General features: G+C 37.6%; 1 protein-coding gene across 1 annotated transcript in view; it reads left to right on the forward strand.

Annotated features, from left to right (window-relative positions):
* Nucleotides 1-3,378: 3,378 nt before the first annotated feature.
* The window catches only part of ClC-a (chloride channel protein 2), a 109,181-nt gene continuing 93,304 nt past the window's right edge, over nucleotides 3,379-19,255 (forward strand). The window contains exon 1 of the mRNA XM_081741197.1: nucleotides 3,379-3,409. Coding sequence (XP_081597323.1) covers nucleotides 3,379-3,409 — 31 coding nt within the window. The remainder of the gene's footprint in view (nucleotides 3,410-19,255) is intronic.

The following is a 19,255-nucleotide window of genomic DNA, read 5'->3' on the forward strand; positions in this document are numbered from 1 at the left end:
AGATCAGTTAATTTAGGCGTAGTGTGGCATTCTGGTAGAAATCAAAGTCGACCTAGTGAAGGTTGTTAAATGCGCACAAAGAATCGGTGCGGAGATACATCACTTAAGTTGCGAAATAATCCAGAATACTTGGGCGATAGTTAATGAGTAAAACGGCCCTCTCAGTGGACCAGAAGGGATTCAGTACTTACAGACCAAACGGTAATAGAAGTACATTTGTCAGAGATGGACATGGTAGCAGCAACCTCACACTTATAGTTGGCACAACGCAATTTACAATTTCACGTACTTAACTAAAAAAGGCCAGAGATGTCCAGGAATTTAACACACACACCATTATAAGTACATGCCTAGACAAAGGCATAAATCAGACGTCTTATCTAAGTAAAATACAAAGTATCTTATCCCTGCAAGAATTGCAGAATCCTGCCTCCCGTGGAGGGAGGGACTAAAGTACAAGTTACGTGCTCATCGTGGACGTCGTTGGTAATGACCTCGAGAGATCTCAGTTCCGTGATTTTATGTGGATCGAATTTAGGTCTGTCAGTATTGCATCAAATGGTGTAATAGTTAGGAATGGTTCTGTACAATTTGGTTGGCTACCGATGAGGCAATGGTTTGGACCACTTGGTGAGATCTAATTGGCTGGGGATGATCTTATAAGACGCAGGATAGGCTCGCGTCGATTCTGGTGACTGATAATTTTCCAGTGCTCACACCCTCACAAAGATACGCATAATAAAAAAATAAAAAATGGAATACAGAGATGGGTTACAACTACAACCAGTTAGTATTGCACCATATTACACCAGAGGGAATGACGCATAGTCACCACCAATGTTCAGTTCAAAGGTCAGACTCAGCAGCTGTACAGACTTATTGAGACAAGAATCTTATCATGTCATCGTTGGTCGTAAGGGTTGGGAAGATTGTCTGAAACGAAAGGGAACCAGGCACTTCTTAACATCTATGCTCTTTTTAAGTTTTTTAAGATATACAGAGGTTGTTCCGTCTACATTTGGCCAATTTCAACTTACTTAAAAATTTAGAAGAATCCATGGCGCCAGGTCCGTAAGTGCTCGATGTGTTTCCCTTGGTTCCTAACAATAGCCCGACAGCGTAATTTCCACTGTAATAGGCTTCTCTGAAAAACGGGGAGGGGAATCTTGTCCCATTCCCTTTGCACAGCTTTCCAAAGTTCTTCCACAGTTGTCACACGCTGTTTTCCCATAGCCCGCTTTCAGCAATCCAAATCCACAATAGTCCATAGGACTTGCATCTGGAGATTTAACAGGTACCTCATTGAAAGGTATCACCTGTATACCACTTGCCTCCTCCATCTCCCTGTAGAATGCGAACGACGATCGTGAGGTATGTGATGAGGCGTTGTCCATGTGAATGCGCACCAGATTGGCGTCATTTCCGTACATTGTTGGAATCTCATGCTCGTAGATCGGCCACATGATCTGCTCCTGAAAATACTGCGAATTTATTTTGCAGTTCTTCGCCACCCTACGAATCCTCAGTTTACCTCGGTAACAGTAGCCAATAACGACCAAGAACCCTTTTGGGAAGGATTCTTTACAGACACGGACTCACCTTCTGAAGTTCTTGGCGCCTTTCTCTCGATACATGATGGCTTTCGTTTTGCCGCAGTCGGAAAGGTAAATGCATGCTTCATCGAGCGTTACGACGTAATCCACCTTCGTTTTGCCAGATGCCGTTCGTACAGCTTCCGGGCGTTACACTTTCGTTCCTTTTGGTAGGCATCGTAAGATGGCCGCGAGCTCTCATGACTTTTTCCAGCTTGAGTTGACGGTGTAACGTCCGGCTCACAGTCCCCAAAGAGACGTCAAGACGATTAGCCATACACCTTTGTGTTGGCGGATTTTCTTGCATTACCATTTTGCGAAGTTTCCACTGCATGGTGGAGGTAGCTTTGGTGCATTCCCGCTTCCTAGGCAACTTCGTTGGTGATCCAAATGGTGGAGCTTCGTTGCCCTTGTACTTCTTAACATTTTTATTCCCCTTAAACTGATGTTGCATCCATTCTTCTTGCACTATTTTCTAATGACAGAAACACTAAAGTGGACGTCATAAAGAGCCGCAACATAACCTTCCCAATACCGGCTTAGTTTGGGCGGCATTTTGGTCACAGAGCGGAAACCCACACACTTGGAAACAAATTTAACACTCATAACAATGGTCCTGTTTTGTTCGTTATTGTTGTCCGCGCGGAAAAACAACTCCGTTCCCAGGAAGCCGCTGCACAAGACTTCAGGACTCCACGAGCCTGGTCGGGTGAGTCCATTCTGCCCGGGAGGGGGAAGGAACGAAATCGGCCAAACATAGGCTGAACAACCTCTGTAGGGTTATTCCACAGAATTCGTAAAAGGAGAAAAATTAGGAATAAGTCTTGGTGAAACTCGTATAACAACTGATTTAAGTAAATTTTAGAAATGTATGTAGATGAGAACTTGCCATGGATGTACAGGGTGTTTGCAAAAACACCGCAAAAAGTTTGGTCAAAATTTTAGCCACGACAAGACCGATAATCAGTCAACCTATCGGTATTGTTAATACAAACTAGCTAATACTCACAAGTCTTACAACGGGCAATATTTTGAACCTCTTTTGAAACTTCCATTGTTTTGCGCAAGAATGAAGGGATATAAACCTTCTGTGGCCCAGTGGCGAATCTAGAAAGTGGTGAATTCCTTCCAGGCCCGTAGCCCAAAAATGTAGAGGGGGCGATCCAACCATATAGTTAATTTGCAAGCCTATCATGGATACGGGCCTGCCTCCCTTAAAGGGAAAGTATACAGATGACAAAAGTATTTTTAGTCAATATATTCGACCAATAATTACTCTCAATTTAGCATTAGAACAAGCTAGCTAATATTCCGAAGTGTTACAGCAGGTAATATTTTTCACCCTGTCCGAACCTTTCATCCTTTTAGAAGAAGGATAAATGAAGAAATATTATCTCCTTGGCTTAGTGGCGGATTCAGAAAAGGGTTGCGCGCCTCATCTCAAGGGAAAATATGACTCTTTTCTGTTCTTTTTTTTTAATAACATGTGACAGGAATAGTTTTTTTTTATGATATATTAGGCCACTAATCTCAGCCTATTGTTAGTACAAACCCTAGTGCAAGGTTGATTGGCTCACCGGGATTTAGTCAAAACGGTGGGTGATGGTCGGTGCGAGCCTATAGCGGAAAAACTTACGTTGGTCCAACGTTGGTTAAATGTATGGTTGGCCAACCAATTATTCTCCCGACCTTCACGCAACGACACTAGAGTTGACTGTTTTCCCAACCAAGAAATACGTTACTTTAGCGTTGGATAAATGTTGGGAATCGCTCTTTTGGTTGGGAAATGAGTGGGAAAAAGGGTTGGGCCAACGTTGGTATGTTGCATCCCCTCCATTTTCCCAACGTTGGACCAACCGATTTTGCTACTAGGGAACTATACAAGCATTGTAGCGGAAATATTTTTCGCCCCCGACCAATCTTTTATGCAAGATTGAAGACATATAAACCTACTAAGGTCGAAGATCTAACATACTGGAAATGTCCCGTCATTCGAGATAGTTGTTGTGAGGATATGTCCCGTCATCCCTGGTACCAAAGTGAATAAACCTTTCCAGACTGGTCAGAGATACATATTTAAAAGATACAATCCAAGTACTTCCATGAATTATAAAGAGGTTTTTAACAAGCTGTAAAACGGAAATTATATCAGTTCGTTATAAAGAAATATTCAATATCAGTTACCCCCTTGGCGCCGGTCCTTTTTCAGTAAGGATAATGTAGCTAAGACACTCCCTGCAAACAGCTGAACAGACTTTTCCAGAAAAGTTTATGCGGGGGCAAAATCTAAGTGTGAAGAGACTATACTGGGACACTAGTTAATAAAGGACATATTCTACACAAGAGTGACATGTAATAGCAGTTTAATATACCTTACATCCGGCGGGGCAGGATGTATCTATGGGGGGCTAGGGGGCCGGGACCCCTATATTTTTGCTGGGCTCCTAAAGTTTTCACGGTAGACTTGCAAATGAACTAATATGGTTGGATAGCCCCCTAACTTCTACCGCCCCACCTACATTTTGAGGCTGGCAACCGGCCTGCGGTGGGGGTAGGTATTCAGTGTCGTATTCTTGTGTTTTCGATTCCGTGTGTAGTAAATGTAATTATCAATATTGAACCTTAAGTACGTTTGCTTCATTTCATGTTTGAAACGTTAATGGAATTATTATATTTTCTGTTTTGTAATATAAGGTATTCATTAACAGGATTTAAGATTTACAACTGAATATACTTCCTTCAATACAGGGATATCGCCTTTAAATCTGACAATAAGCCAGGCCGTGAATTCTTTCAGATGAGTTTGATCACATTATACAGTACATTGAAAGACCATGTTGAAGGGATGTAAAATGACCGCACTTCTGTTTTTATGACCCGTCATTCCTGTATTTGAAGGACACTTCTCGAGACTTTTTTATGTACGGGACAGGGAGGGGGAGAGGAACACATTAATTGAATCTCTCTACACCCACCCAACTATTGTTCCAGCATTCTTGTAGTTCCGTTTTAGCACCTGATTGTCTGTCTTAAAAGTCATTTTGTTTCCTTAAGAGTCTTCATCCCGGCGAAATTAAAATACCGCTAATTCTACAGTAATTATGTGATATCTTCAAATAGATAAAATATAATCGAAATGTGGAACAAGACCGCCCTAGACAATATTATTTTACATGACAAACCGTTATCACGACTCACTTATCTGCTTTCGATTTCGAGCCATTTTGAGAATAGGCATTTATTTTCGCGTTTCTAAACAGCTGAAAACGGAAAGCCACTAGGTGACTTGTGATAACGGTACCTCACGCAAAATAATATTGTCTAGGGCGGTCTTGTTCCACATTTCAATTATCTTTTATCTATTTGAAGATATCACATAATTACTGTAAAATTAGCGGTATTTTAATTTCGCCGGGATGAAGACTCTTAAGCATTGCAAGATTTCAATTGACAAGCTATAAACGTGTATCACACTGATGGTAGAAAGGAATTGGCGAAGCCCAAAGTCAGGACGAAATGGCACCCAATGGTAACAAAACATCCTGCTACATAACATTTGTGATACAATTTTTAGAACATTCATTCACAACTACACCTTCACCGAGATTCAATAAAATAAATTAAAGGCTAAATATGATATGTAACCTTTCAATAAGGATAAGAAAATGTTATTAAAAATGTATCTCTCGTTTGCAGGGGCGGCTTTATAGTAAAGTCACAAAATCACGTACCTTCCCAATGATTATGATCTTTTTTAAAAAAAAAAAAATACATGAACATCTCTTTCTGTATATGAATAAGAAACAACTGAACAGAAATATTTGCTAGTTTAATATGAGTCTGGAACAATATTTCTGTCTATGAGTTGGTGTTACCTTGTGTTCACGTATTCTGTCTCAGGTTTCTCTAGCATTCGCCTATCGTTATAGAACAGTTCTTTAAAAAGCCTGGCTTTATTTACAATGTAATTACATTTTCACCATGACTGTTGTGAAATTATAAACTGCACACCCAGATTGTTGCCCCAAAAGAAAATACTTGCAACCTGTTTTTGGTTCATTTTTTTAATAAACATTTGTAGATAAAATTATTGATTAAAATTACAACAAACTAGTTTCGGTTTACATTATGAAACTGTGGGAGAAATCCTAACTATCGGGATTGAATATTGAAACTTGAAATTTTAGATCTATCATTCCCGGCTAGAATAGAGAAATAAAGTTGCGGATTGGACTTATTCTTGGGACGCTGAAGGAAAACCAAAAGATAATTTGTCGGTGTCTCTCACCGTTCTTCCTTTATGGCTGTCAAGGTTGAAACCGTAAATAGTAAATTTAAGCCACTTCCAGTGACAAAAGAAGGATTGTAGTCGAGATTGAACCTATTTCTGGGACAATAATTTACTATTAAGAACTGCAGTGGCTCATCTCTGGTGGGTGGGCTCTCTGGTTTGTTCCTAGCCCGTACCAAGTGTGGACTTTGTGGTGGACAAACGCCATGTGCGTGAGTTTCCGTGGGGTTCTCCAATTCCTCCTCCTTTCTTTATTCCAACGTTAAACTAAATTCATATAAAGAAAACAGTTCTTGCTATCTATCTAGTATCGTTTCTCCTGGTTGGCGATATTGAAGCCAAAAATGATAATATATTTCTACTGTTTTTGGTTTCAATAGCGCGAGTAGAACTGAAATGGAATCTATTTTTTGTTTTACTAAATGAAATGAAATGAAATCGTACGTTTTACGATATAAGTTTTACGTCCCACGATTATGCCGGGTAGGCTAAAGCAGACGGTGATGATGAGAAATAAATGGAATAGTGGAATGAAGAAAGTGGGAGGAAACGAAAAAAACCCGAGAAACCCCCCCCCACACGCTGTTTGTCCACCACAAAGTTCACTTGGCGCGAGCTCTTGTATTACTAAATCTCGTCTCTCTCTCTCTCCCCCTATATATATATATATATATATATATATATATATATATATATATATATATATATATATAATATATATATATATATATATACAGTGGAGTCCCGATTAACCGAGGTTCCTTGTTATCCAAGCTTAATCCAAACAAACATGAATTTTAAAACTAAATCCAATTACAACAATAATTAGTGTGTAGGCTTTTTTTCAGCAAGGAGAAAACAATAAGCAGAGTAAAGATGAAGACCCCACTCGACGTTGTCACAATTAAGCGAGCAAGTTTTAATCGTTGCATGTCTTGAGTTTCAGTTTGAGAATGTACTGTTCTACGTCGAATAGCAAGACGTCAGTGTGTAACGTTAATTATATATGTAACTTCAATAAATTTTGATGCCACGGACTACAGTAAGCTGATAGATTGGAGAAAATGTAAGCTGTTGCCCCCTCCAGTGCTCGAAAGCTTGACAATAGAAACTGTCTTACCACTTATGCCTGACAAATCTGCTCATAAGTTTGACTTCTTAAATTTTCCATGCCATACTCAGGAAGTCGAAAGTTGTGTCGAACTTGTCACAGAGTCTGCAGGAAAAGTGTTCAGACAAGAAAACAGAGATGGATATATTAGAGCAACTTTGCTCGCAAGATTCACAATGCCAAAATTCGATTTTAAAAGATCTGAATTTAAAGTTAGTGTAAAGGGACAAGTTTTGCTGATAGATGTCACTACAGTCTTTGTATCTCTCCCATGTACTTTTTACCTCTCACTAAAATTTACAATTTATCTTACAAATTTCAATCTATAGACTTCAAACTTTTAGAGAAAAAGCTTCATAACCTATTAACGGGAAAAATCCGTGCCGATTTTTTATTTAGAATTTTGTTCATTGTTGAAACAGTTCCATTGTTAAAGGTGTGGACATCCATTTCAACAATCAAGCCATTTCAACAACGAAGAAAATTCTAAATAAAAAAAATCGGCAAAGATTATTGCTTTCGATAGGTTATGAAGTTCCTTTTCCAAAAAATTTGAAGTCTCTAGGTTGAAATTTGTAAGAGAAATCGTGAATTTTCGTGAAAGGTAAAAAATACATGGGAGAGATACAAAGACTGTAGTGACATCTATCGGCAAAACTTGTCCCTTTAAACCAACCTTAAGAGACAACATCCTTGACTAAATCAACATAATTTAGCACATCCTAATTGATAGGAAAGTTGTATAGGACATAAGTGGAACTCGAACTGCAGCTGCCTCCTCGTGGTGAGTTCTGGGCCATTTCAAGGGGGGGGGGGACGTTGAGAAGTGGCCGAAGAGCTGTAAAATCATTATGGAAATAAAATGCATCAAATCACTCACATTAACGAATTATTAACAAACATGACCTCACACAACTAAAATAAAGTACTTGGACGATATAGAAATGAAAGAAAAAAGGAATCTGTATATTTCTTACGTAAAGGTAAATTTTGGTGGTTTTTTTTTTTTTTTTTTTTTTTTTAAGTTTAGGCCGTTTGCGTGAACTGAAGATCCAAAATGTGATTATTTTCGTTATTTTCCCATTAATTAGCATGTGAATACACAACTTTTGACCTCTATTAGAATTCGATACTCGAAAATTTGATTACAGGGTGGTTGTAAAGTCAGTACCTATTTGTAACAATGAATATTTCAAAAAACAACCTATCACGATTTTATTTCCATCGAATACATTATTAGTATGTACCATTTGGTTATGTAGTTATATTTCAACGTATGCAGCCGCATTTTCCACACACTTATGGAATCTTTTAGGAACATAATCTACGGCTCGTCTTAGCATCTCAACTGACATTTCACGGATATTTTGTTCAAGACTCTTAATAGCCCTTGGTTTTAACTTGTACATTTGTTCCTTAGCCTAATCCCAAAGGAAGAAGTCGCATGGACTGCTGCAGGCCATTCCATCTGCACTTACACCACGGACGTCCAAACTTCATACCCGATGACAATCTTAGCTCTGTTTTCTACGCTATACAGTATGGCGCTAAATTCGTTGTACAAAAGCAGAGGAATGATTCCTGAGTGTAAAACAAACAAAAAAGTTCCCATAAACATAGGGCGAAAACCCCTTCGTTTACGTGTTATAGGCTGCCGAAATCATGAAGAAATGAATTTTAAAGGTTCATAGCTCCAAAATTATGGGACCTAACGTAGTCGGGTCAAGACTTCACTTAGGAACTAGTATGTGCCTTATCAAAAATGTGTGTTCAGAATCCTGAGGTGCTTCGACAATAATTTTTATAGAGGGAGTTTGACTACAAGCATATGATATAAAGTACTCTCCAACTACCTCCATAAAAATTATTGCGTGAGTATCTTAGGAGTCTAAAACATGTATTTTTGGATAGAGCACATACTAGTTCCTAAGTGAAGTCTTGACCCGACTACAGTAGGTCCCATAGTTTTGGAGCTATGGACCTTTAAAATTAATTTTTTCATGTTTCTGGCAGCCTATAACACATAAACGATAGGGTTTTCGCCCTATGTTTATTGGAACTTTTTTTTGTTTGTTTGTTTTACTCTCAGGAATCATTCCTCTGCTTTTGTACAACGTATTTAGCGCCATACTGTATACAGCAGCCATGATATAAGATCCTCCCTATATATGCGGATTTTACTCTTTGGACATCAATAGTTTGTTTCAAGACTTCTGGTTTCACTGGAATGATAAGGGCTAAAAAGGAAATCTGTTTTAGAGAAAAAAATGTTTCTGAATACTTATTACCAGTGGAGACCAGTTCTATGATTAGTATACCCTAATAACTTGACTTACTAGTAATAATAATAATTCCAATGATACTAGCAGCGGTGCTCCCGCGTAGCGTAGTCGCTAACGCTCTCGTCTTCGGTGCTGCGAGCGGTCCCGTGTTCGATTCCCGGTGGGGGCACTCGGTCGAAAAAGTGTAAAACGTTTTTTCAGGCCAGCCACCCTGAATGAGGTTTTCCTGGATTTTCCTCATTCACACCAGGCTAATGCCGGGGTGGTACCTAACTTATAGGTCCCAGGCCGCTTCCTTCCTTCCCTTTCCCCGGATTGTGTGCTCGCTGAGGGATGTCATCCCTCAAAAACGTGATGGGCTAAATGGCCTTAGATGCCGAATGCCCAGAAATCTAAATCTTAAATCGTAAATCCTACTAGCAGCAACTGCAACAAAGTGTTGTCACTCTTGGTTAACATATTTTCCCATTCGAAACCATGCAATTTTCCGATTAGATGTATAATGTCCCACTAGGAAAAAAGTAGATATTTCTTCTGGAATTGAAACATAGCAGCGAGATTTGTGAGAGTATTAAAACACAAAAGCATCATGGGGCCCATTTCGCATCGGTTTACGTTTCTGACGGGAAACAGAAACGAACTGCGTCCGCGATTCGGCGGCATTACATTTGCATTGATGAGATTTTGCATAGGATTAAAGTATGTTAAAATTAAGAGGCCTCATCACTGTGAAATTAAAATACCGCTAATTTTACAGTAATTATGTGATATCTTCAAATAGATAAAAGATAATCGAAAAGTGGAACAAGATCTCCCTAGACAATATTATTCTGCGTGAGATACTGTTATTACGACTCATTTATTTGCTTTCGATTTCCAGACATTTAGAAAATCGGCATTTATTTTCGCGTTTCTAAATAACTGCAAACGGAAAGCTACTAGGTGACTCGTGATATCGATATCTCATGCAAAATAACATCGTCTAGAGAGGTCTTGATCCACTTTTCGATTATCTTTTATCTATTTGAAGATATCACACAATTACTGTAAAATTAGCGGTATTTTAATTTCGCAGTGATAGGGACTCTTAAAGCTCTTAATTGCAGCATATGTTAATTGTTTTCTTACAAGCTTGAAAAGACAAATCATATACTAGATTCTCAGTAGTACTAGAGACCCCTTCTGTAAGTAAAGTACTGCATCGAGAAGTGAGGAGATAATTTTAACAACTGGTTCTGCAAATCGATGTGAACCGCCTGAATGATACAATTGATTATGAGTTTTTTTTTTTTTTAGGTTCTATATCGATCAGCATAAAACCGGAAATGGTAAATATCTACCACTTCCGGTCGGAATAGAGAGAAAAGACTGAGATAGAACCTATCGTTGGGGGGCTGAATGGATATCAGAAAATCGGTTTTCGCTATTTCTTACCATGTATTGCTTGAATCTTTAAACGCCCTCCAGGAATGTCAACGTAATTGTAGTCTCTCAGTTTGGGAAATCTGGTGACCTCCCTAATTATCACAGAGTCATGATTGATATATCATTGGAAAGCTGATGGAACAAAGATGCTAACGAGATGACATTTGTGCAATGCCCGCCTTATTCGTAGAAGAAGTCTTGTATGAAACCGTCCTGAAAATAAATGTAATTACATAAAAAAATCTGAGACTTAAAAATTGATCAACTTCCTCCCTCCCCCCGTCCCTATGTAAGCAACAAGTACGCATACGGGGTATTATCATGAAGTGGGTTACTTCTTGTCTTCACATACCAATTTCTATGAGCGTGCCCCCAAAAGCGGGAGAGTGGCCACCCAAAAATTCTGATGCAAAAAACACGAACTATACCCTTTCCCCTCCGCCTGGTACTTCCCACATGCATAAAATGCATATTGGCTGAAAGCTTCATCCTTCAGGAACACATTCATACCAAAATTATTGTCCCAGCTTAATTAGGGGCTGAACTATTGAGGTTTTAAACATGAACGCAGCAGTTGCGTTAATGAGTGATTACAGATTGTAATACCTGAGGACAGAAGGATGGAGATAGCTGTTCACTAAGACTTTCTATATTTACGCATAACATACGTAGTTTGGCAAGTCTAACAAGTGTTGGAATGACCCTTTAAAAGCGTTTCATCTGCAAATCAGTTCAACGAAAGGTCAGATGAAATACTTCTGGTGCAAGTAGGTAGCGTCCGCTGTGTAGTTGATTCCCTGAGCTCCCTCGAGTAACCTCTCTCTCACTGGTGTGACGTTCAACATATATACTGTATATGTATATACATAGCTGCATGTGTGGTGATATATTGTACGCTTGGTGAGTTCAAGTGATGTCAATGAGATGTGATTGCTTGCTGCAATACTTTTGAATAGCAATGCTTCATTCAGCCTTTCTTTATGGCCAAGGGTCATTCAAATAGATTGCTCTACTCAAGCATAGCACTTCTGTAAGAATTTTCCGTCATGTCGAAGGTCATATAATAACATGGTTCGTTAGAAAAAAAAAAAAAAGAGCTGTTTTCTACTGAACATATTAATTTGAATATTGTTGCTTTTACGCAGTGGCGTATTTAGGATTTTGTTTCGGGGAGCTATGCACAACACGGAGAAGCAGGAAGGGCAATTGTCCACCTGAGTCTGAGAGTTAAGAGGCCTCATCCCGGCGAAATTAAAATACCGCTAATTTTACAGTAATTATGTAATATCTTCAAATAGATAAAATATAATCGCAATGTGCAACAGGAGCGCCCTAGACAAAATCATTTTACATGAGATATCGTTATCACGATTCACTTATCTGCTTTCGTTTTCGAGCCATTTTGAAAATCGGTTTATTTTCGCGTTTCTAAACGGCTGAAAACGGAAAACCACTAGATGACTTGTGATAGCGGTACGTCTAGTGTTGTAAAAAAACGGTTTTTTTTTCTGTGAAGTTTTTTTTTCAATAAAAAACATCGTTCTTTTTCATGTTTTTTTTCAAATGTCTGTTTTTTTTCTGGCAACTATTATTTATTGATTTACGTTGCAGATTATTGAAATAATCAACAGAACTTGAGTCGAAGCCCTCGTAACTTACAAATCTTTTGTTTCTTTGTACCTATATACTAGCAAAATTGTGTGATTATTCCTTTCGGCCCCAGGTCATTTTGGCGTTTTCCTACATTTCCAGTTAGTGACTTATTGCTCAAAAACCATTCATTCGATTGATATGGTTAAGGCCTTGTTTTTTAGAAAATAGATGTGACTATTTTTTGGTGTAAGTTGCATTGCAGTGTTGCCAATGGGTGGGAAATTATTGAGGGAAATGTAGGGGTGAAAATTTACAAAAAAATCCCTAACCGAATTTCAATTTTTTTTGGTATCTAGTACCACTCCTGCTATATGGGTTCAAATCACCTAAAAGAATCTTTGGTGTGTTGACAAGGTACAGTGAAATCCTGAAGTCGCTGGCTTCCATCCAAAGAGAGAAAGAAAACATTCTGTCATACACATGAAATTTTGACACTTTTTACGCCTCACAAGCAAAAATCAAATATGCCGGGGCTACAACTTCTCTAATTACCCTATTGAAACTTTTTATGGTGCGTTCTGTAGGGCAAAGAGAAAGCTTTCAGGTAGTGGTACGTTGGTTTCAATATAGCCAGTAAAAGGGTAATATTAGAGGGGAAAAGGGAATTTTTTCCGAATTTTTCACCTAAAAGTGGGAATTAATTGTTTTGGCTGGGAACACTGCCATCAGACAGACGAAAACTATCTAAAAATAAACCTTTGTACTCCAAGAATATATCCTACAAGTATCATGGCGATATATAACAAAGTAAGCATGAAATTTTTAAAAAATCTCATTCTACCTCAGAAATTCATCATTTTCTTACCACTTACAGAACATGGTTTATTATAAACCTCAACTGTACTTTCCCTAATTATTCTAGTGAAACTTTTTATGGCGCGCTGCTTAGGCTAAGAATGAGGCTCCTAGACACTGCTACGTTTGTTCGAATGTAGCCATCAAGAAGGAAATAGAAATAAAAAAGGGAATTTTTTCAAAATTTGCCCCTAAAATCTGGAATTAAAATTTTCTGTATCTGGCAACACTGCTATCAGACACACACAAACTATCATAAAATAAGATTTGGTATCCCCCTAATATATCCTACAAGTAGTATGACGATATCTAATAAAGTAAGCAGGTCAATAAAAAATATCTCATTCTACCTTTAAAAAAATCACAGTTATCTTCCCAATTAGAGAACAAGGTCTACTGTAAACCTCAATTGTACTTCCCCTAATTATCCTATTGAAACTTTCTATAATGCGTTGTGTAGAGCAAAGACGAGACTTCCAGAAACTGGTACGTTTGGTCCGATATAGCCAACAAGAGGGAAATAATAGAGACAAAACAGATATTTTTTCCAAAATTTCCCCCTAAAATCTAGAATTAAAATTTTCTGGATCTGGTAATACTGCTAACAGACAGACGTAAACTATCTTAAATTAAACATTGGTACACCACTAATATATTCTACAAGGGTTATGACGATATTTAAGGAACAAAACTTGTAATTACCAAAAATATATTACGGTAAACAGAAAAGTAGGGAAAAACTAGAAAAATCAAGGGTTAAAACCTAAATATGAATTCTTCGTGCGTTTCCTAATTATCCCATTGTAACGATCTGAACTTGCGTTTCTTAAGTAAGGACAAATGTTCGATTGGCGTAAGTTGACTTACACTCGGATCTATAGGTACGAATTTATAAATAAAAATTTCTAATTTTTGCCGAAATTTAGGAAAATTTTAATTTCCCTAATTGGCAACACTGCGCGCAGGCCCGTCCAATTGATGTCATCAGTTAGGTATCCATCCGAGGTATCTACTTGGCAAGTCTTAAGGTTACTGTGCCCACCCCCTTGTCCGAGCACTTCGCCTTTTCGCCACCAGATGCTCACTTTTTCATTTAGCAATCACTGCTGGCACATCTACTGGGAAGAACTGAAAGATCGTACCGCTCAGTTTAAATGTGTCCAGGATATCCACAATTGAAGTGGGCGGGGAGAGGAATCCAACAATTTTTTTCCCTTTGTGCACCTGCAGTCAGTCAGAGTCTATTTTTACAAGCCGTGTTGTTCAGCCGCAGGGCAAAATCTCAACCATTGACGGGTAACAGAAATCTTTTCTTATTGCAGGTAGGAATAGAGTTTTTGTACGAAAAACGTGAATTAGGTTGCAGAGAACGTCATTCGCATCGCGTTGACAAATTTTCTTTCGTCCGTTTATTACATGACGCTCTTTTCTTTCTTTTTTTTCGATTATTACCAGAATATGAGATAAAAGAACCTAAATGGTTCTTTGTATACAGAAAACAAACAATACCAATATTTTCTTACATATCAGTATTATATGATTTTTTTTCCTGAAGTGTAAGATGCTTGAAAAATGGACAGAATGAATTTTGATTTTTCTATTTGTCCCTATCCTTCTGAGTAGAGAGAATGCTGTGGCGCAACTAAAGGGTCTGCAGGGCCCGCAACATTCAGAGGCCCAGAACAGAAAGAGGCCCATTTCAGTTTCGAAGTTAAACTTTATAATGTTAGGATGTTAAAAATTATGTGATGTTTCAACTATATATCATTTTTACCTGTGAAGACGGTAACACCTGAGCGATTATTTAGTAAATTAAATGCCAACAAAACTTATACTGACCAGCGAAAACATTATGACCACTCGCTACTTTTTGAACGAAATCATTGTGCAGAGATAAGAGCTACAAGGTATAACACAACCGCGCGCCAAACGTGACAAGAATCTCACTCGATTAGTCAGTGTGGTGCTTGTGCCTTGAATGGGGAAGGACGACGATATATTAGGGTGAGTAAATGGCTGGGAGCTTCATTTCGGAAACAGCGCGACTTGTCGAGCTTTCGCGATCTGCCGTGCTAATGTATTTCAAAGGTGGGAAAAGGACAGTGAAACCAGCATCGAACCAAACAACAAAAAGTGGGGCGACTACACCTCATTAAAAATGTCGGATGTCGTAGATTCTCGAGGTTGGTACAGCAGAATAGACGAAAACTATAGCACAATAATATAATAATAATAATAATAATAATAATAATAATAATAATAATAATAATAATAATAATAATATAATAATAATAATAATAATAATAATAATGTGCATTTTTTTTGCATATGAGCAAGTTGTGACTCACTAGATAGAACATAGAAAGTTAAAACTGTTCTCTGTAAATTTTACGTGACTCATGGATGTGGATAGAGGGGGTCTGTTTAACATTTTTGCTGGGAGGCCCATTCGTCCTTATACGCTATTGAGAGGTAAGGTAAAATAATAACACACACACACACACACATATATATATATATATATATATATATATATATATATATATATATATATATATATATATATATATATATAAACTCCTGGCGCAACAGTCCCTTGTGATCTGAGTCTGCAGCGGGCTTATGTTAGTGGTCAGCACAACTACACCCAACGTAGCCGGCTGTCTAGATTGAAGTCCGCTATCTTTTAGTTTCACAACTTTTCTCTCGATGTTTGGTCAACACAGCAATGTTTGAGTGCCACACCGGGAATTAAACCCTGGACGACGCACACCGTATCACTTTCGTTAATCTCTTGGTAAAATTCAGGTTAGCGTGGTACTGAATTATTTTTGGAATATGCCATTTCTCATAAGGTAAAGTTCAAAAGTATTGTGACATAATTAAAAAGCTCATTATCAACCACGTATTCTTGCCTCTAATATCACTAAAAGTTTTCGAGATATGTGTCAAAAATGGTTGAAACACTTGAAGTTAGTTTAGTAACTTGAAGAAGATAGTGGCCTTATACATACATAATTGCTCCAATTTTTATTTTTATTCTTCTTTCTCGTAAAGAAACACAAAATCATAATTTCAACCATTTTGGTACATTTTTCATAATTTGAAGGGCGAACAGCCGGTTTCTTTCCTTACGTTTTGAACTTGGGATTTATATTCTTCTTGTCACTTATCGTGAAAGTCATATAATGATATGGGTCCCAAAGCTAGAATATATTATGCGACAGAGGTAATGACAATTTCATCTCTAAGATCTATTAAATTTGACATTTATTGAACGATAGCGGTTTTATAATACGAATAAATTTTTCGCAATAAGGTGCATATAGTGGTCGTAAGAAATGACAAAAGCAACCATTGACCTTTATAGTTTGACTGATGCTTTTTCGATCATGGTCTTCCCCTTAAATTTTGTAAAGGACAGTATCATTTTAACTATCTTGGCCTAATTTCCTAAAGCCTCACATTCGTACGCTAAAAGAAAGATTTCTATTTTTTATGTATAAGAATTCAGGGAATGCAAATTTATTCAAAATTCTTTTACAATTAAACAGATATTCCTTCGAGATTTCTGTATTTTTAAAACAAATTCACGATTTCAGTTCTTTGTCTTTACTTCTTTCCATGGTTTTTTTTTTTTTTTTTTTTTTTTTTTTTTTTTTTTTTTTTTATCAATACTGTATGATCAATTCCAAGAATTATTTTAGTTCCCCGGTAAATCCATTTATAACAAGCTCCAAATACTGCTACAATTTTAATGTGGTTTCAGGAGAATCTGCATATCTCATCCTTTTGTTACTCTCTATATATTCATCTACTTTGTAAACAAACATCAGTGAAAGAAAGAGGCTGAGAGCTAACACGTGCTCCGTGAGGAACGTTGTCATTCCTTTTACTGATATATCTAGAGAGTCTAGTGTTGCCACGAGACAAGACGAGATTTCTGGCTGTGTCGTCTCGTCTAGAAAAGATGTGCCCGTCTCGTCTCGTATCGAATGGTTCTGTCTCGTCTCCTGGCAACAGCAGAAAGGCTGAGGTCCACAAAAAGAGCTGTTATACCAAGTGGTTAAAATTACAACTTTTAACCAAGTTTTGTTTGGTAGCACAACACACAACACGACTGCAATCTTCCAGCAACGACTGCTTAGATTCGACTGAACCAGTAATTACTTCGATAGGAACATTTGTCAATACCGTCAGTAACGTCGAAAGGCAAGATTTCCCCATTTATTCTGATATCCTTTTTTCAGAACCCCTGGCGCCACTTCAATAAATAAGGAGGCCTATGTAACTTTTCCATTTAAAAAATGGGTTAGCTTCGAATAACATCATAAAACAATAAAAAAGTTAAATTTTGTTGTCAAATCAGCATCTTTTCAAAACTCAGTATCGAGAAAGGCTGACACGTTTCTGTCTTGGTTCGGAACGAGAAAGACCATGAAACAATAGTTAGTTACTGATAAAATTGCCACTTCTACTTGTACTTCTATAACAGGATTTTTATACGTACATATCTCCACCAACCCCCGGAATAAAATCTGAAACACTGATCTCAATGAACGCTTTACATTTGTATTTGAATCTGGAGCACTATCACAAAATAATTAAACTTGAATCGATTGAAAAATGGAAGTGAAAGCTGTTTGTAAGAATCATTTTTAAAAAATTCTTTAGGTATTCCCTGTTCTTTGTAGGATTTGAAACATTGAATCATTTCGATCATTTGAAATAATAAAAGATGGTATACATTTCGAAGGCAAATAATTTATTCCGAGTTAATAAATTTTTAAGCAAATTCAGAAACTGTGTTTGTATTTTTCGAGACACGAGACGAGACATTTCACAAAACGTTTCGTATTGTATCGTGTCTCGCTTCAAAGAATCCTGTCTCGTCTCATTGCAACACTAAGAGAGTCTTACGCATTCTCTTTCCAAGAAAGTGAAGCTTGAAAAGCACATTCAGTCAATTGTTATCATAGAATATACTATGGGCATAGCCACTGATGTGTAGAAGGTGACACAGGCGGAATTTGTTCTTATGGAGTCCTTGGCGAGTTGGAGCCGTGGGGCTCTATTATTTGGATTGGAAACATTGGTTCAAAAATATTTTACATTTAGCATACATATATACACACATATATATATATATATATACATACATACACACACACACACACGTACATGTGTGTTACATATACTTTAATTAATGTGTGGACCTGCGGACAAGGTATAGTTCGCCCGCCCAAAAAACCGCCTCTGGGGGGTGGGTTCGAAGCGCACTCCTGAAACATAGAATTATGCTAATCGTAATTTTCTGAGGTAGACTACCCCCCGAGGAATAAGTAAATAAATAAATAAAAATAGTTTCGTAATGTTTATCTTCCGTATACGAGTAATTGAAAAATTTTAGTGTCTCAACAATGAGAGCTGTATACAGGTGATTCTGCGTTCCTGGCGGAACTTCCCTAGTTCCGGCCCAAAATTTCACACTATACCCTCTTTCGGCTATCTCCCCCACGGTAGTTTTAAGAATTTTTATCTATTATCTACTCTCTTATAGTAACTGTTGCTCTGTATTTTCACGGGCTTGCAACCGTCAGAATGAATATCCTGGCTGCTTTCCCAGCTACCCATTCAGCATGCAATAGATACATGCAATAACAATCAAATCCCACACAAATTACTCTACCCATCATATATTTTAACATGGAAAGTTCTTTTACGCAACGTATTTCGTTTGTCTAAAATGGAATAGACCTAAATACAACTTTTTTTAATGTTCTTCTGGAAATTCGATAGCGAGATCGCTCACATCAAAAAATGAAAGAATTAGCGCTCTGACAATTTGGTAAAAATACAACATGCCATATATACACATTACTGTGATTACATTGCTATTTATTCAATGATTATTTTGCTTAGAGCTTTCTTACTCTCCAGGGTACTCTTCAAGGGTATATAATTACTCTTCACTTATGTCGCGAAAAAATATTCAGCTTGCAAATTTATTTCGAGAACTTCTCATTCCCTAATACATGTTTATTCTCTGAATTTGTACGTACAGCCGACAAACTTACATAGAATCTCAACAGAGTTCAAATGTGAG

This window comes from Thermobia domestica, chromosome 15 (genome assembly GCF_964235325.1).
Source record: "Thermobia domestica chromosome 15, izTheDome1.hap1.1, whole genome shotgun sequence".
Taxonomy (NCBI): Eukaryota; Metazoa; Arthropoda; class Insecta; order Zygentoma; family Lepismatidae; genus Thermobia; species Thermobia domestica.